The sequence below is a fragment of the Prionailurus viverrinus genome, chromosome E2 (genome assembly GCF_022837055.1).
Source record: "Prionailurus viverrinus isolate Anna chromosome E2, UM_Priviv_1.0, whole genome shotgun sequence".
Classification (NCBI taxonomy): domain Eukaryota; kingdom Metazoa; phylum Chordata; class Mammalia; order Carnivora; family Felidae; genus Prionailurus; species Prionailurus viverrinus.
Genome location: NC_062575.1, coordinates 2,543,798 through 2,563,710, shown reverse-complemented (window position 1 = coordinate 2,563,710; position 19,913 = coordinate 2,543,798). Strand labels below are relative to the sequence as shown.

The window sequence follows — 19,913 nt, the reverse complement described above, 5'->3', positions numbered from 1 at the left end:
TTCTGATTTGTTTTTTTCTACAAAACAGATGATTTCTTTCTGTACTATTTTTTTCTTTAAAACGATTTAAAAATTTTTTAACTCCAGTATAGTTAACATTGTTGCATCCACTTCAGGTGTACAGTATTATCTAATTTTTTTTATATAGATTCCCATAAATATGGGAATACTTAGGTTCAAATTTAATATAAATTTTGTTTTCTTCTGTTATTACATAACTTTCCCCACTGTAGGTTTATTTCGGTTTCTTGCTTCTTATTCTGATAGTTTTCATATGTTATGATCCTTAACTGTCTGTTCAACATTTAGGAATGATATGGCTTGGGGCATCTGGCTGGCTCAGTTGGTAGAACATCAAACTCTTGATCTCAGGGTTGTGAGTTGAGTCCCATGTTGGGTATAGAGATTACTTTTTTAAAAATCTGATTATGGCTTGATTATTCCAGGTAGCTGTATATCAGTTTCCCTGGATGGGAAAGGTTACTGGGATCTCTGTATGCTTGGGAAGGACTGGCAAGTCGATGAGCTAATATTCTCTAAATTCCAAAAAGGTTCTAATTTACCTGCCAACTTTCATGCTAAGTTCACTTTTTCATAGGTTAAATTTCTTACATTGTTGTTTAAAACTTCAAATACTACAGAGAACACAAAATCTCCTCTTGACCAGAATATCCAATCCCAGTCTCCTCCCTAGAAGGAACACTTATTAGTTGGGTGTGTCTCTCCAGACTCTTTCTAAATATTTGAATACCTATTTAAATGTGTTAGAAATGTTTTTAAAATATATAATACTGTGCAAATCTGCAAAATTTGCTGCTTCAGTGTCCTTTAGACAAATCCATCCATGTCTATATCATTGGTCCCTTCTTTGAAACTGCTGCTAGTATTTCTAGTCAAGTCCCATGGAAATCTAGATTGTTTCCAGTGTTTCATGTACTAATCATACTGCCTTCCAAAGGGACTTGAGTGAACATGTTAAAAACTTCACTGCCTCCAAAATGGCAATGAGGAGTACTCATTTCTCCATACAGCTGCCACTTTTTGATATTACATTATTTAAATCTGTATCTCAATACTAGTGAGGTTAAGCACGGACTCCTTTATGAGCCATCCCGATTTCTTCTATGATTTACCTATTCTTATACTTTGTCCATTTTTATACTTGTTTAGTTGTCCTTTACTTATAGGTGTTCTTACATCTTTCCCTTTATTATGTTATTATAATTTCTTCCCTTCTGTTGTTTTTAAATTGTTTAAAAGCATTTTTTAGAAAGATATGTTCAATCCCAGTTCGTAAATATATCCTACTATATTTTCTTATAATACTTGCTAATTTTACATTTAAGAATTTATTTAACTGGAACTCATTTTTGTGGATGGTGTGAAGGATCCTATTCAATTTACTTACAGAAGAGAGGGTGAAGTGAGGAAGCTGTTGACTGCCACATAGAAAGGCACTGAACAAGGGGCGCCTGGGTGGCGCAGTCGGTTAAGCGTCCGACTTCAGCCAGGTCACGATCTCGCGGTCCGTGAGTTCGAGCCCCGCGTCGGGCTCTGGGCTGATGGCTCAGAGCCTGGAGCCTGTTTCTGATTCTGTGTCTCCCTCTCTCTCTGCCCCTCCCCTGTTCATGCTCTGTCTCTCTCTGTCCCAAAAATAAATAAACGTTGAAAAAAAATTAAAAAAAAAAAAAAAAAAAAAGAAAGGCACTGAACAGTCTTGTCACTGTTTATTACCCCCAGCCTCTGTAAAGTGGCTTCTGTTACTGACATCCCTATCATTCAAACATTTCAGATAGCAGCAGCCTCTGCTACATTTCATGAATGAACACTTTCTTCCCTTTTGTCTATTATTTGTTCAACTCTCTCATCCACTGATGATCCTCCTTTCTGATCTTTTTTGTTTGGTACCTTTTACATTGTTTTATCTGTTTAATGGGATAAGGAAATAAAGTAAATTTGTAAAGAAAATTCTGATTGTCCCAGTGAAAATTCTGATATTGACAAGTTACCTTTCAGAAATTTTGTACAAATTCATACTTCCTCATATCACTGCATAGAAGTATCTCCTTTTCTGTGCTTTTGCAATGCAGATTTTTTTTATCAGTTTGATATTGACAAATGGATACTTTAACTTGTTCTTATTCTAGTGAGATTCTGTCACTTACCAGTCACCTGTTGCTTCTTTATATCCTTTGCTCATGGGAGTAGTGTCATTTCCTAAGTGATCTGTAGGAGCACTTTTATGTTAAGGATATGAATTTCATATATGTTGTAATATCTACAATACTGATAATAAAAAACTTTGTGTTTATACTGTCTTTGACTATATAAAGGCTTAATAAAATTCCTATGCAGTAAAACCTGGAATCTGTGTGTGTGTGGCTTCTGGATCTCATGTCTTGTTTAGGAAGATTGTTTTCACTGTAATTATAAATTACAGCTAGGAAGATTGTTTTCACTGTGATTATAAATTACAGCGTCCTTTAATAACTTTTACATTCAGATAAAAGGATGAGGGAGTTGGTTTTGTAGAGCAGAATTAATGTTATTAATACTGTTAAGCCACTGACATAGTACCTTTATTTATGTATTTATGTGTTTCCCTGTATGAATGTATATGTGTGTGCGTTGACATGCACACAGTGTTTCAAGCCTTAAAAAAAAATTAGGATTCTATTAGTTACAAAGAGTCTGTAAATTAATTTTGGGCCTCTAACATCTCTAGAATAGTCTTCCCCCTGCAGAAGGGTAAAGTGTCTATTTAAGACTTCCTTTTCATCCATTTTCTGCGTACCTGTAATGCTGTGTGAGTTGGTTCTGAATTGATTGCAGACTCAAAGCCTCCAGGAGTCAGGAAGTAATATAAAGTGTAAAATAAATCAGATGTAAAGAAGGAGTGGTTTGAACTGTGGAGAACTGGAAAACATGCCCACATAAAGGTATTATTATTATTATTATTATTATTTTGTATTCATGTTAAACTCGGTGACTACCAAATCAAATGTCTGTGGGCAGCCAGTTTAGGAGTACTGATCTGTAATTTTCTTTTCCCCTCTAGTTTCAGAATTACAGCTTGGAGAGCTAGCTTAACCTTTTCAGTTTTAAATGACATAGATTTAATACAATTCAACCACCTGGAATTAGGAGAGGGACCAAACTTCCATTTTATTTTCTATTCTTCTTTGGTTATTGGTCTTTTTGTCTTTTAAAAAATACCTATTTTGCCTTTGTCTAAGTGTAAATGTTGAATATATCTTAGTAAAGCCTACTTGTTACTAGTGATTTTTAAAATCTGGCTTCTTAGAACTGCTGAATATCTAATGAAGTTTTTACCAACAAAGTCAGATCTTACTCTGTATCATCATGGACTTTAACACCAATGCTACTGTATTAGATGCCCTTATCAACCACTTTAGAACAATGACTGCTATTCTTAATCAAAAATACTTATAATCTCTTAAGTGTTGAGCTGCTACTGCTTTTCTCAGATGATCCCTGCTAAGATGATCAGGTCTTCTTTGTATACCACAGTATCTCTTCATTTTACAGTAATGTTTATTAAGTGATTACTTTATGCTAGGCACTCTGAGCAATTTACATGCATTCTCTCATTTAATTCTCCCATCAACTTTTGAGGTAGTACCATTATTATTCCCATAATATAAATAAGACTGAACCTTACAAAGGACAAAATGTTTCTCTAAAACTAGAGGGCTAGAAAATGGAAGAGCAAGGATTAGAACCCAGATCTGTTTGATGCTGGAATAGGAGTTCTTAATTGTCCAAAGAATTAGATGGATTTTGACACAAAACAGTACTTTGTAAGGTATAAATGGAACAAGGTATCTGGGGCAGGGGGTCTTTTACACTATTTTGAGGAATGTGTGCTTTAACCTAAGAACTATGGGATACCAATGAAGGGTACCAATGAAGGAGAAGTGATATCGTCAAACTTTTAAAGTACAAGTTTGACTACAGTGTAGGCAACTGACAAAGGAAATGGTAAATACAGGGAGACCAATCAGAAAGTTATTTCCATAGTCCATATGAAATAGATTACTGTGTATTGGACAAAGATAATGGAAGGGAAATGGATTAAAGGAGTCTGGTTCAAGGCATTTTTAGGAGATAAAACCTACAGGTCTTGGCAACTGACTGGACATAGAGGGTGAGGGAGAGGAAGGAGTCAAGAATGACTCCATGGTATGAATTCTCTCATGCTGGGCAAGGTGGGCACGCTGCCTGAAAGATTTTCTGCAATCTTTACATTCATAGGGTCTCTCTCCTGTATGAATTCTTTGATGTAGAGTAAGAGATCCACTGTAGCTGAAGGCTTTCCCACAAATGTTACATTCATAAGGTTTCTCTCCAGTATGAATTCGCTTATGTTGAGCAAGGCCTGCATTCTGGCTAAATGTTTTCCTACATTCCTTACACATATAAGGTTTTTCTCCAGTATGACTTCTCTGATGTTGTGCAAGTGATGAACTATTGCTAAAGGCCTTCCCACATTCGATACACTCATAGGGTTTCTCTCCAGTATGAACCCTCTGATGTTGATCAAGGTATGCAATCTGGCTGAACGCTTTCCTGCATACTTTACATTCATAAGGTTTTTCTCCAGTATGAACTCTCTGATGTTGAGCAAGGTGTGCATATTGGCTGAAAGCTTTCCTACATTCCTTACATTCATAAGGTCTCTCTCCGGTATGAATTCTCTGATGTACTATTAGGTATCCACGATGGCTAAAGGCTTTCCCACACACATTACATACATAAGGTTTCTCTCCTGTATGAATTCTCTGATGCTGAGCAAGAAATGAACCATTACTAAAGGCCTTTCCACATTCAATACATTCAAAAGGTCTCTCTCCAGTATGAACTCTCTGATGTTGAGCCAGGTGTGCAATCTGGCTGAAGGCTTTTTTACATTCTTTACACTGATAAGGTCTCTCTCCAGTATGAACTCTCTGATGTTGAGCAAGGTGTGCATTCTGGCTGAAGGCTTTCCTACATTCTTTACATTCATAAGGTTTCTCCCCAGTATGTATTCTCTTATGTTGAGCTAGGTTTGCACTCTGGCTGAAGGTTTTCCCACATTCAACACATGCATAGGGTTTCTCTCCAGTATGAATTCTCTGATGAAGAGTAAGAGATGAGCTCTGGTTGAAAACTTTCTCACATTCATTACATTTCAAAAGTTTCTTTTGTACACAGACTTTCTTATGTTTCATTTCAACAGATTTTTTTCGGTAGTTTCTCTTTTGTGGCTCATGCTTATGTACTCTTTCTTTGGTGGGAAAATTCTGTTTTATATCAAATATTGCATCCTGATGGAAAGTTTGCCAAGATTTAGTATATTCATTACTTTTATCTTCAGTGAGGATTTCTTCATGAGTGGTGATCAGTTGTCTAGAATGTACCTCCTGACTGCCTAACTGGTTCTTAAACCAGTCCTCACATCTACAGTCTTCTCTCAAACTGGGGCAGTCAAGGCTATAACTAAGATGGCTTCTTCCCATTGTCAGTACTTTGGATGATTCTTCATAAATAACTTGCTTTGATGAAAATTCATTGTTTTTAAATGCATACTCCCAATCTAAAAGATACCAAGAAAACAAATGTCTTTTGTATTTGTTCATTAGAAGATAACTTCTGAAACAAAAAGTTTATAGTTATATTAATATTAGTCTCCAAACACCCTTTCTTTCTTGCCTTAGGCTATCTTGCATTCAAGCATTATCTTTAAAAAGCCAATTTCATAATGTTAATGTGGCTTAAAACACCTCCATAAGATCCCAAGACCCTAAGGTACTGTTAGTTGCCTTAGGTTATACATGCAGCTATAGCTAAACTTTTGTAGCCTAAAAAAAATGTCTTCTTGACAGTTTTCTATGTGATATAGTTCAACCAAACATAAATTAAAAAAAACATTTTTTTTTAACGTATATTTATTTTGAGAGAGAGAGAGAGTGCAAGCTGGGGAGGGGCAGAGAGAGAGGGAGAGCCAGAATCTGAAGCAGTCTCCAGGCTCTGAGCTGTCAGCACAGAGCCCAATGCAGGGCTCGAACCCACGAACTGTGAGATCATGACCTGAGCCAAAGTTGGACACTTAACCAACTGAGCCACCCAAGTGCCCCAACCAAATCTAAATTTTTAATTGCTCCCAAAGCTAAAATGCCTTCACGTAAAAGTAATTTTGTATTAAATTGCTTGATTTTATTAACCTGCCACAAGCCTTAATTTGCCACCTTCCCCATCACCTATTCTCAAGATTTTCCAATGGTTTCTCACCATATTTATAATAAAACCAAAATTCCTACTATGGTTTAGAAAATCAATGTAGTAATGAACATAAATGTAAAAACCTTTAATAAAATTACTGAAGATCAAATCCAAGAAAATATGAAAGCATAATCATTACCACTCATAGCTGATCCCAGCAATGCAAGGTTGGCTTAATATGTGAAAACCAATGTAATTCACCACATTAATAAATTAAAGGTGGAAAAATCATGTGATCATTTCAATAGATACAGAAAGAGTATGTGACTAAATTTAACATCTATTTATTATAAAAATTCTTAGCAAACCAGGAATATAAAATTTCCTTAAACTGATAAAGGGCATCTAAGAAACATGAACTTAGTGGTGAAAGACTGAATAGGTTTTCCCTTAAGATTAGAAATAATCCAAGTATGTCTACTCTTAGCAATTCTATTCAACATTATATAGGAGGTCCTTGCTATTGCAGCAAGTCAAGAAAAAGAAGCTGTAAGATCAGAAAGGAAGAAATAAACTGTATTTGCAGGTAACATGATGGTCTATGCAGAAAATCCTCAGAAACCTACAAACAACTACTAGAACTACTAAATAAATCTAGCAAGATCGTAAGATAGAAAATATAAAGATCAGTTTACATTTTTGCATACTAGCAACAAACAACTGGAAAATGGAATTTTTAAGAATTCTATTTATAATAGCACTAAAACTTACCGTAAGACTCAGAAAAAAATACATATATATAGCCACTACACCGGATACTACAGAACATTGATAAGAGAATTTTAAAAAGACTAATAAATGGCTAAATACACCATACTCATGAACTAAAAAACTCAAATGACATTAATTAGAATATCAGTTCTTCCCAAATTGATGTATAGATTCCACATAATCCCAATCAAAATCCTAGCAGGCTTTTGGGGTAGAAATTCTTAACTTCATTCTAAAATTTATTTGGGAATGCAAATGGATTTAAATAAAGTGATTTTACAAGTTGAACTATCTCATATCAAAAGTTACTATAAAGCTATAGTAATTAGACTAGTACTGATGAAAGGATATATAGATAGATGGAATAGAATAGAGTTCAGAACTCGACCCATGTAGATATGACCAACTGCTTTTGGTACAAAGGTACCAGCAAGGCAGTATAATGGTTAAAGTCTTTTCAAAAAAAGATACTCAAGCAACTGTATATCCAAATAGTTGGGGGAGAGGACCAAAACCTTGTTCTTTACCTCATATAAGACACAATATTTAGCTCATGTAAATGTAAAAGCTAAAACTATAGGAGAAAACACAGAAAAAAAATTTTGTGACTGAGGGGTAGCAAGAATTTCTAAGGTATGACACAAAAACCACCAAACGACAAATTAATAAATTGGACTTTACAAATATTGAAAACTGGATGTTCAAAAGGCAGCAGTAGAAAAACAATAACACAAGCCACAACTAGCATACATATATCCCAATACATATAAATGGCAAAAGACTTGTATTAAGACTATATAAAGAAGTCTTACAATTCAGCAAGAATAAAAAAAATAATAATAAAACATGGGCAAAAGATTTGAACACTTTACAACAGATATATGGTCAGTAAGCACATGAAAAGACATTCAACATTATGTCATCAGAGAAATGCATCTTAAAAGCATAATGAGATACCACAACACAACCATTAGAATGAATAAAATTAAAAGCTGACAATACCAAGGTATATGGAACAACTGCAAGTCTTCGACATTGCTTCTGGGAATGAAAATGGTACAGACACTGGAAAACCAGCAGTTTCTTTAAAAGTTAAACATACTCCTATTGTCTGACTCATTACACTTTTAGATATTTACCCAAGAGAAATTAAAACATACATGCATACAAAGTCCTATAAATGACAGCTTCAGAGACACTTTGTAATAGCCAAAAACTGGAAATAACCTAAATGTCTGTGAACAGGTGAATGGAAAAACAAAATGTGGGAGATCTACATAAAATTGTGAATGATTTTCAAAATTATGAGTAAAATAAGCCAGACATAATATATACTGTATGGTTCCATTTAGCTTAGATGGAAACTAATCTAAAATGACCAAGATCAGAATAGCATTTGGAGCCAGGAGTAGAGAAAAAATGGTACATAAAGAGGCAGAGGCCATCTTTCGGGGTGATGGAAACACTGTATGTCTTGATAATAATGATCGTCTCATGGGTTTATACAACAGTCAGAACTCCTCACACTGTATAATGTATATGGATGTGACTTACTGTATGTAATTCTTTAATAAAGTTATTAAGAAAAAAATAAGATGGAAATAGGTAAGTAAAGACTGACTTTAATAACATAATAAAAAGAGTAAAACTTATGTAACAAGCTCTTTACACTGAAAATAAAGACTTAAACCTTGGAACCTATGGAATATTTACAAATACCAATTATATGTTTGGCCATACAAAATCCTAAAGTTAGAAAGTAGAATTAGTACTAATTCCTATTTGATCAAATATGATAAAACAATTTGATCAAAATACAATAAAACTAGAAACTTTCTTTTAAACAACTCTTGTGTAAAAGAAATTTTTTCAAAGTAGGTTATTTAGGAAACAGCAATAACAAAAACACTAAAAATCAGAATCTCTGGAAAACAGCTAAAGTTATATTCAAAGGAGAATTCATAGCCCTTAATCATTTAGTGAATAAAAGAAAATGAAATCATTAAGCATTTATTTCAGCAAAATGGAGAACAAAATAAATCTCAGAAAACTAGAACAATGGAATTAGTGAAAAGCAAAAAATAAAGAATTGGAGAAGAGTGGTAACTCTAATAAGTCCTTAAACTGGACTTTAAAAATAAAATTGATTCATAACTAGCTACCTAATAATTGTTTTAAAAAAAGAATAGGTATACAAAATAAATTAAAATTGGAAACTATAGATACTAAAAATAAAAAGGGTTACAAGATTATTTTGTTCAGATTCATGAGAATAAATTTGATAACATGAATGAAAAGGTGATGTTTAGAAAAATAAAAATTTGGGGCACCTGGGTGGCTTAGTCAGTTAAGTGTCCAACTCCTGATTTTGGCTTAGGTCACGATCTCATGGTTTGGGAGTTCGAGCCCTGCGTCAGGCTCGATGCTGACAGCACAGAGCCTGCTTGGTATTCTCTTTCTCTTTCCTTCTCCCTCTCTCTCTGCCCCTCCCCACTCACTCACGCTCGCTCGCTCGCTCGCTCTCTCTCTCTCAAAATCAATAAACTTTATTTATTTATTTAATGTTTATTTTTTATTTTTGAGAGAGAGACAGAGTCTGTGAGTGGGCAAGAGGCAGAGAGAGAGGGACACATAGAATCCAAAGCAGGCTCCAGGCTCTGAGCTGTCAGCAGAGAGCCCGACGTGGGGCTCGAACTCAGCAACCACAGATCATGACCTGAGCTGAAGTCGGACACTTAACTGACTGAGCCACCTAGGCGCCCCAATAAATAAACTTTAAAAAATAAAAATAAAAACTTAGGGGTGCCTGGCTGGCTCAGTCGGAAGAGCATGTGACTCTTGATCTTGGGGTCATGAGCTCCAGCCCTATGTTGGGCAATAATGACTGCTTAATAAAAAAAGAAAAAGAAAAATTTGTAAAATTTCACCCAAGACAGAAACTGTAGAGACCATTTATCACAAAGAGAACACTGAGAAAGTTGTCAAAGATCCACTTACTCACAAAGGCCTCAGGACCAGGGTTTCTCTCTCAAGCTATAAGACTAGTGACCTCATTCATTCATACTAGCATCTCTATGCCAGACTTTTTCTTCTAAGCCTCTGTCCCACTCTAGTGGCATGTTGCATTTCTTCACTCCAAAGTCTCTCCATCTCATAAAAATAACTCTTCTGTCCCAAGTCAAATTATCATCTTTTCCCCTACCAACATATTCTTCTGGCTTATTTCTATTAAATGGTGTCACCATCCAGTCGCCCAGACTTGAAAACGTAACTGGGAATTATTTCTTTTTTCCTTGATGGTTAATAAACCTCTGAATAACCCCAAGAAGTTAGCAGAATTATTTTCTCAAAGTAAAAATTCAATGAATCCTTCAATATAAAGGAATGAGTGACTGAAAAGGGGGAAAAAAATAGTCATTGTTGTCTCTGGATTTTTTTAAATGTGATGAAGCCACTTGTGCCAAAACTAAAAAAGAAGGGCAAGCAGACAGTGCCAGTTTGGACTCAGAGAACAGGAGAGGGTTATTAGAGAATACAGTGACGTATGAGAGAATATATACAAGAAGAGTAAGTTAGCTCACGCTAATGACACCTCACTGTTTCTTCCCAGGCCTTCAGCCTTTAAGAAAAGCTACCCAGGAAACATCAATTATACGCTGGAAGCTTTCAGAATAGCTGAGCTTTTCCCTGCAATGGACTCTACCTTCCTAATTCTCACTCACCAGGGTATGTGCCTCTTGTCCCCTCCTTCTTCACCATCCAGGGCTCTTTTCCTTGTTCCAATAATGAGATCACATCTGGCTTAGAAACTGAAACTCCTGCTTACAAGAAATAAAAGGGGAATTAGCCAGATCTGTAAGGCAGATCGAGTTGCTTGGTCATCAGGAAGTTGATGAGGGCATTACAGAAGGGAGTATAGGAAGATGTGAAGTATTCTGAAGAATGGGGAAAATGAAGTGGTAGAAATAATCCAATGAAGCTGCCAGTTCTACAAAACTCAACCCATTTTGGGAAGCACAAGAAAGAGAAATTTAGTGAAGTACATCAGAGGCTTCCTAAACATTGGAAAGCAGCCCTGTGTGCAGATTCTGAATTCTGGCGAGACTTCCTTACCCAATGATACCAGGCTCCTATAGTTCTCCAACATCACCTTCCTGTACAAATTCCTCTGAGCAGGGTTCAGCCACTCCCACTCCTCTTGGGAGAAATCTACGGCCACATCCCCAAATGTCACCAAATCCTGAAATGACATAAACATATTCTTTTATGCTCAACTAGTGTTCCTAACGTCAGACTGGCATAGTTTGAAAAGTTAAATTGTACTTTTAGAGAGAAATAGTGCATATAGTGAAATTTTCAGGCCATATCTTGGGTTCTGTGCAACACATGTCAAACACTTGCTAAGATGATTTCTCTTGCTTGGTTTTAATATTCTGTCAAGGAAAGCATACAATTTCTGGCATAGTCTATAGTCTCTACTGATGGTGAAAAGATTAATAGCACAAAAATGGGCAATAACAGAACACTATAAACAAGAGCAAAATATGTTATTCATACTAAATGCTAATGCATTTCTCAATATGGAAAATCAGGATAGACTAGGACAGTGAAAGAAGACTTTAAGGAAGAGACAGGAACATGAGTTAAGCCCTCTAAGTTGTATGTGGTCTAAACCTACATTTTCCAAACTCTTCAATGGAATGGCCAATGTTCCAGGTATGTCAACAGAGTAACATATATAAATGTATTTGATGTTCATAATATTAATTTCTTAAAATTAAACATGTAAGTAATAAATACATTAAATAAGTTCTGTAGTGATTTCGCAAAATATAACTTAAAGAAATGTATGCCATAACAGAACAACTGGGGTCATAAAAGATTATCTAACAGCTCTTGATAACCCCAGTGAGTTTCAAAGATGGTGACTTCTCTTTACAGAAACAAAATAATACTAATTTTAAGCACTGTTAAATAGTATTTCAGATGTGATAGTGAAGTGCAGTGAAAAACCCCTACAGCTCTCACTAGAGGAACATACCCAGTTGTGCATGTCTAATGAGCGAGAGTTTTTCAAATGTTACAGTGTAGTTCTCAACTAATAATACTACATTGAATTAAGGATCTTTATCACATGGAATAAGACCTGGTCTGCTTCCTAAAAATTCAAAATGGATATTCTTTCTAACGAGGTAAATCTACTCCAGACTTACCAGGGCTTGCATATGATTTACTATATGCTCAGCTGGTTTGGCGTGTCACAGAGCAAAACCGACTCTTTAACTGGGATGATATATAGATACACTCAATGGTACACATGTGAAGAGCTGAATTGATCTGTTAAATACTGAAATACTGTCACGTTGGTTGGTAAACAGCTACTGCACTGAGCCCTGTGGTGACAATCCCAGATCTCCCCACAGCCCAGCAACTGAAGGGGAATACCCAGCACTCCAGTGGCCTCCAGTATCCCATCTAGGGTAAGTTCTGGTGTGTGCCCTTGCCTTAGTGGTCATCAGATATGAACATCACTCCTATTAATGTGACTCTGCAGTGTAATGGTCCTACTGAAGATGTATTTAAGTACATCAATGCTTTTATGCAGATATTTTTAATGGAAAAAATGAGTCGATACTGGGCTAGTGCCCCAGTAATGGACAACAATGTTAAGGAAGCTATACAGGAAGCAGAAGTATGCCTCCAAGAAACATCAGTTACATACATCAGCTTGTTCTTACATGCTTCCATTTCTAAAACACTTCTTACTACAGGGAAATATGGGAAGTGAGTAAAGGCTTCAAGAAAGGAAGGAAAGGAACATGAGTTGGGTCCTAAAAGAAAAAATTTGCCCTAGACAGGGCTGGATACTGTCAAGCATCAATTCTATCAAACTTCAAACACTTCAATACAAACTCTAATATTTTGTGCAAAAAAAAGTGTTCTACACACATTTCTACTGTAAACAGAGGTGAGGCAGCTTTTGGTAGGCAGTGTTCTTAAAAGACATTTTTTTAGCTGCACATCCTAAAGGAGTCTAGGTTTCAACTGGCTGACTGTCCTTTTCCTCTCAGCCAATGAGACCTGAATATCTTGCAAATATTTTAATATTTGTTTTGATTTGATAAAACAGGAACTTCATATGATTTGTAATCATCAAAGAAACTTACCAAATAATGTCCAGTATTTCTACCCTCAGTGAATTTTTTTCCTTTTTATAAAAGTTAAAAGAATTGGAAGTCCTCATCCCCACATCTACCCACCATGTCACCCTACCTCCTAGAAACAATAAAAATTTGCAGTTAGTATATATTTCTTCAAATGTTTCCTTATACAGACATGTCTGATTATCTATCTGCATTCATTTACTTATAAAATCACTTTTGTTGGATTGATAACATAATGTGGTATAAATATGTTGTACCTTATTTACTAACCCGTTTATTTTCATTTATATGAATCTTAATTTTTCACTATGATGTCAGAATTGGGATTCTCACTAATTTAACATTATAGTAGAGTTCTCATATAATACTACTGTATGTTAAATTAAAGATTCAATAGAGGTCTCTAATTATTTCCTTAAAATGAATCCTGGAAGATATTCTCTCCACGGAGACTATGATTCCCCAAACGTACTTAACCTCAGAAAAAAATTTAAATTATGTTATTGTGACCTAGCAAGAATTGGAGCTACTGAAAAAATAATTCAGGCTGGGAGTAAAGTGTTGACCTGCACTCAAAGAAATACTAATGGTTCTTCAGGTGGAGGAAAATGGAAAGAGATGGAAAGGAAAATCAAGAAGAAATCAAGAGTCCCAGAGGAATAACTATAAATATAATATCTAATAATGACAATAAATGGGAGTTAAATCACTATGGGGCCTTATCTTGTTCAGAAAGTAGTAAGAGTAGTAACTATAGAAGGAAGATTGCAGAAGGAAGAAAGGAGATAATTACATAATGATATGGGTAAATATCCTGGAGTGACCACTAAAAGGATAATAAAAATAATGTATAATTAACAAGATAATAAAGAAAAAGTACTTGATTTATCCAGAAGAAGGTAAACAAGGAGAAATAAAGGAACAAAGAACAGATGGGAGTAAGTAGAAAACAAACTACAAGGCTATACACACAAATACATCAGTAATTACATTAAACGAAAATGTAGTGAACACTAATTAAAAGACAAATATTCTCAGACTGGATCCCTTTATTTTTTTTTTTTTTTTTTTTTTTAATTTTTTTTTTTTTTCAACGTTTATTCACCTTTGGGACAGAGAGAGACAGAGCATGAACGGGGCAGGGGCAGAGAGAGAGGGAGACACAGAATCGGAAACAGGCTCCAGGCTCTGAGCCATCAGCCCAGAGCCTGACGCGGGGCTCGAACTCACGGACCGCGAGATCGTGACCTGGCTGAAGTCGGACGCTTAACCGACTGCGCCACCCAGGCGCCCCCTGGATCCCTTTAAAAAGATCAATGTTTTGAGGGAGATGTGGGATTGTGGGAGACATAAGGAATCATGGGAAGCACACAGGGCCACTTACAGCAGCCACAGGGCTGCCACAGACTGCCAGAGAATGGTGACAGTCACAGGGACTGTGGAAGGCATGAAGCTGCAACCAACAATATGCTGTTTACAAGAGGCACACTTTAATATAATCATTAGGAGAGGCTTCCAAAAAATGTGCCTTAAAATCATCCTTGGACGTGGGGCGCCTGGGTGGCTCAGTCAGTTAAGCATCTGACTTTGGCTCAGGTCATGATCTCACAGTTCATGACTTCGAGCCCTGTGTCGGGCTCTGTGCTGACAGCTCAGAGCCTGGAGCCTGCTTCAGATTCTGTGTCTCCCTCTCTCTCTGCCCTCCCCCCACCCTATCTGTCAAAAATAAACAAACACTAAAACACATTAAAAAAATCATCTGTGGACTTAATAAAAATGCGGTTTTCTGGATCCTCCCACCAGAGACTGATTCATGGGGTCCCAGAAATAGCACTGGGGCCAATGGGCTCTGTCTATTCTACACATCATACCCTCTGCTTTTTGCTTTTTCCATTACCAATTCAGTGGCAGGAGAAAAGAGATAGCTGGCTCTTACCTCTCTGGGCTCACTCACAGATGAGAAATTCACAATCTTGTCCATTTATATATTAATTTGACAAATATTTACTGAATGCCTACTCCCTATAATGTTCTAAGTATTGGAAATACAATGGTGAACAAAATACAGTCTCTCCTCTTGTGGAGTTAATATTCTAACATAGGAGAAAGACATTAAACATAAAGTCATACTATGACAAAAACAAGGGAAGGTGATTTAGAGTGACAAGGTGTTTTAGATAGGATGGTCAAGGTAAACCTCAAGGAAGCAGTAATGTTTGAACAACAATCTAAAAGTGAGAGAGCAAGCCATGCCAACACCTAAGGGAAGAGAGTTACAGAAGACGGAGGAGCAAATGCAAAGGTTCAGAGACAGGAAAGAACTGGGTGAGTCTACGGAACAGCTAGTTGGCCAGTGTGACTGGAAGAGAGAAAAAGACTTGTAGAAAATGAGGTATGGGGTAGCCAGGAGCTGGACCATGCAGGGCCTTAGAGACTGTGGAGAGGACATTGGATTTCATTCCAAGTAAAATGAGAAGCCAATGAAGATTCCAAAGGAATGAAATGATGTGTTCTATCACTGTTGACAGTGTCCTTTATGATTTTCTACCACCGTCTTCAAATCATCACTCACCATCATCTATTTATACTGACAATCAACATATACTACAACTTCCTACATCTGATACAATCACTAACTAGTGACCTAGATTGTTTTCCCTCATCTGTAAAATAAGTGACTTGTACAAGATCACCCATAATTTTCATCCTGGCTTTATTATTTTATGAGCTTAGATATGTGCTACTCAATACACTAGGTACTTGTCACATGTGGCTATTTCATTTTAAATCAGTTAGCATTAAAAATTCAGTTCCTACAGTAGCTAGTGGCTACTGTATTGGACAATGCAGATGTAGAACATTTCTATTATCAGTCATCACTGAAAGTTCTCCTGGACAGTGCTGCTCTAATTGATTTCTTCTGGCTTATCTTCTTGTTTACAGCATGTTCTATATTGTCATCCAACAGTTCATCTGTTTTACTCTTTACATTTAACCTACAGAATGTATCTAACCTCAAAGGGTGAGGAAGGAGTCTTTTTTCTAAATGAATAATCCATTCTGTCTACACTGATTTAAAATAATATCACTTTACGGGGCTCCTGGGTGGCTCAGCCGGTTAAGCGTCTGACACTTCATCTTGGCTCAGGTCATGATTTCATGGTTCATGAGTTTGAGCACTGCATCAGGCTCTGCGCTAGCAGCGTGGAGCCTGCTTGGCATTACCTCTCTCCCTCCCTTTCTGCTCCTCCTCCTCTCGTGTTCTCGCCCTCTCAAAATAAAAAACTTTAAAATAATATCACGGGGGTGCCTGGGTGGCTCAGTTGGTTCAGTGTCCAACTTCGGCTCAGGTTATGATCTCACAGTTCGGGAGCTCAAGCCCCGCATCAGGCTCTCTGCTGTCACCACAGAGCTCACTCTGGATCCTCTGTCACCTCTCTCTCTGCCCCTCCCCAGCTCATTCTGTCAAAAAAAATAAACATTAAAAAAAATAAAATAACATCACTTACATTATCATGATAAACAAATGAGCAAACATTAAACTATGAAAACAAAGACGGTGTCTATTTTTATTTGCCACAGTATTCCCAGCATTTGGTATAAATGAAGTCTTTAATAACTATATGTTCAGTGAATGAATAAATACTTTACATTCTTACTTGTATTTGTTTCTGGGCATTATATGTTGATCTTTTCATTTGTTTCTTCTGGCTCCCATTCCACACTATTTACTGTTTTCATTATAGATGTATACAGTCATTTTAAAATATAGATTCAAGTACTCTCTCCTGTTCTCATTTTTTCAAAAAATGTCCTGTTTTTTTTCCATACTAATTTCACGAATTTTAACTACATGACCTAAAATATCCTGGCTGTAGCCCACTACTAACTCAGTATGTCCCTAAAACAGGACCTTATTACCCCCATGGAATCCCATTCTTCAGAGCCCACTGATTGCCTGGGAAAATCCCTGCCTTCACTGACCCACGCTTTAACACTCCAAAGCCAACACATTCCACTCTTCAAAATGACCCTGAGCAAGGGATATTGTCATGTACTATAACTAAGATTGCCCCAATAGCCCTTGTCTTGCCTTCCTCTTAAACCTGGGTTTATGAGAAAGCTTTATACTTGTAGTCACATCAGAACACACCTTGACCTCAATGAATCAAATCCCTATAATGAAGGCTTTCATATCCCTCCAAGGAGTGCATTTTTGCCTCCTGAGAGCTCCTAACAGAACACCTAACCTACAGGAGGAGCAGAGCTATTTCTTGAACGAAGATGAAAATGCCGGCTTAGGAACAAAGGAAGCTCACTGAGCTTTTGGGGACCTCCTTTTAATGGATTGAAGAACATGAGGACCAGGTCACTGAATGAATGGGACTTTGTTAGCTGGGGAATTTCAGAAGAAAAAAGCAAGATATTCATATACAACCTGAAAAACAAAGCACCTCAGGGAGAAAAAAATCCTTCCTTACCTTGGACATGGCTTTAAGAATTTAAGAATTTATGACAGCTCTTCTGTCCACCTCCTTCAGGCTCCTCAATGGAAGGGCAGTGTCTGGAAAAACAGAGCTGGAGAGGGAGAAAGAAACCATAAATAGCACTGTCAAGTAAGGATTATTTTTCTCTTCACCCATGAAATCTGTTCATTAGTGAAATAATCCAAGGCTTCATAGTAATAAGTTAGCCCAACTGGAATCTAGGTCTGACTTTTTAGTCTTTCCATCAGATAATGATAGTAAAAGGGAATATGTTACCACCCTTACTACAAAATGAGATAAAGCTACAAACAATGCCTCAGAGAAAGCATCTTTAAAAAATTTTTTTTAATGTTTATTTATTTTTGAGACACGAAGACATGAAGACAAAGCAAAGCACGAGTGTGGAAGGGGCAGAGAGAGGGGGAGACACAGAACCCAAAGCAGGCTCCAGGCTCTGTGCTGACAGCAGACAGCCCAATACCGGGCTCGAACTCAGGAACCAGGAGATCATGACCTGAGCCGAAGTCAGCCGCTTAGCCAACTGGGCCACACAGGTGCCCCAGGGAAAGCTTCTTTCTACAGAGTAGGCATCAGAGGGGTCGGTCATGTTGTCTGGAAGACACTGGACCAGAGTCAGAACACTCTGCTTGTAGCCCTGGCTTATGACAAACTCTACCTGGAAACCATTCTCTGAACGTTTCTGAGCAATTTCCTCAAAAAAGAGATGGGCGAGAGGGCTGTGCATTCGCAGTCACTGAAACTCCTAATCATGAGTTATTTTCTACTAAACCTCTCTGCCTTGGAGAGCAAAGCAATTATCTCAGAAGCAGCATAAGGTAACAGTAAGAACCACCAGGTTTGGGGATCAGAACACCTGGCGGCAGATACTCAGTCTACCACTCACGAGCTCTGCAACCTCCATGATTTAGGTCTAACCACTCCAAACATCAGTTTCGTCATCAGTGAAATGGTACCTACTCCCTATCAATTGCTGGAAGGATCATGAGATGATGCACAGGAAGCATTCCGCCTAGTGCTTGGCACATCCCTTGTGCTCAGTAAATGTCAGTGATTTATGGTCACAAATAGCACACAGTAGGTCTCCTCTTCTATTCCTCACCTACTCTAGAGCCCAGGAGAGGAAGGGAAAGAGCCTCCTTCTGTGCCAGAGAGGGCTAAGGCCCAGCAGCCTCCTCATCTGCCGTCCAGGCCTGAAGCTGGGGCTCCCCTCTCCTCTCTCAAGCGTTCCCTTCCATCCCAGTCCCACTCAGGCTCGCCCTGACCGCCCGATCTTCGCGAACACCCCAACCCGGCCGCCGCAGGAGCCACACAGTCCTCCTGCTGGCGGCTCGCCTGGCACCCGTCCCCTCACAGTGGGTCGCACTGTCACACCAACAGAAGGTCACACAACCTCACGCCGTCTCACAGGACCACACACACAGCTGCACACTCACCGTCACTGTCATGGTCACAGACGCTCGCACAGGCACACACAGGCGCACGCACGTTGTGACATGGTCTCCCACGGTCACAGGCCCCCTCGCACGCCCGCTCCAGCCCCGCAGGCCCGCTGGCGCGCGCGCCCCTCCCCGACATCCTCACCGCCTCCTCCCCGAGGGTCGGCACCTCCCTGCGCGCCGTCGGCCGCCGGGAGCCCAGCGGCCCGCGGGCCGGGGCGGGGCCTCGCTCGCGGCCGGACCGCCGGGCTCACAAAGGGGCCGCGGCGCGCGGGCGGGCAGCGGGGCCCGCCGTGGGGGCCGCCGGGAAATGGAGTCCAGGCCGCGCGCGGCGCTGGGCATCCTGGGACGGCTGGCAGATGGCTCCTGCTCCCGCCCCTGGGCGTCTGCGCCCCTCTCCCGAAACTCCGGGCTTTCCGACCAAGAGCCAGGACCCGCCCAGCCCGGTCAGGCCGACCGAGTCCCGCCCCGGCCTGGACGCGCCGGCTCCGAGTGCGCAGGCGCACCGTCCTCGGTCCCCGTAGGGGCCCAAGCCGGGCGGGGTCGAGGTGCGCACGCGCAGTGCACGGGCCCGCGGGCCCGAATCCCTGGTTGGGCTTGCAAGGTGAGCGGTTCGCGGGACGGAAGCGGAGCTGGCCGACTGGGTGTGCGGGCCGGAGCGCTGGGGAGAGGTCAGCAGGTCCGGGCGGGTGGGCCGGAACCCGGGTGCCGGGTGTCCTTACTTCCGTTCCTTTTATGTCTTCTCTCTCCTCCTCGTCTCATTAGGCTTTTATTGAGCGTCCCCTGTGTGCCCGGCAGTGTTACAGGCA

The 19,913-nt window shown here is 39.0% G+C and overlaps 2 protein-coding genes across 7 annotated transcripts in view; one reads left to right on the top strand and one right to left on the bottom strand.

Annotated features, from left to right (window-relative positions):
• The window catches only part of ZNF667 (zinc finger protein 667), an 80,906-nt gene extending 70,074 nt beyond the window's left edge, over positions 1-10,832 (top strand). Inside the window, exon 5 of the mRNA XM_047834469.1 lies at positions 10,607-10,832. Coding sequence (XP_047690425.1) covers positions 10,607-10,671 — 65 coding nt within the window. The 3' untranslated portion in view covers positions 10,672-10,832. The remainder of the gene's footprint in view (positions 1-10,606) is intronic.
• ZNF583 (zinc finger protein 583) lies at positions 1,713-19,448 on the bottom strand. 6 transcript variants are annotated; one of them, XM_047834472.1, is made up of 5 exons: positions 19,250-19,448; positions 17,642-17,738; positions 11,110-11,236; positions 10,719-10,817; positions 1,713-5,599 (listed from the first exon to the last, which is right to left on the bottom strand). In XM_047834472.1, exons 2-5 carry the CDS (start codon positions 17,648-17,650, stop codon positions 4,122-4,124), a joined length of 1,713 nt encoding a protein of 570 aa, XP_047690428.1. In that variant the 5' UTR covers positions 17,651-17,738; positions 19,250-19,448; the 3' UTR covers positions 1,713-4,121. The 6 variants fall into 6 exon arrangements, with proteins under 6 accessions (XP_047690428.1, XP_047690430.1, XP_047690429.1 ...); XM_047834474.1 differs by having other exon boundaries at positions 10,719-10,814; positions 19,250-19,443; XM_047834473.1 differs by lacking the exon at positions 19,250-19,448 and adding an exon at positions 19,102-19,240.
• Positions 19,449-19,913: the final 465 nt, after the last annotated feature.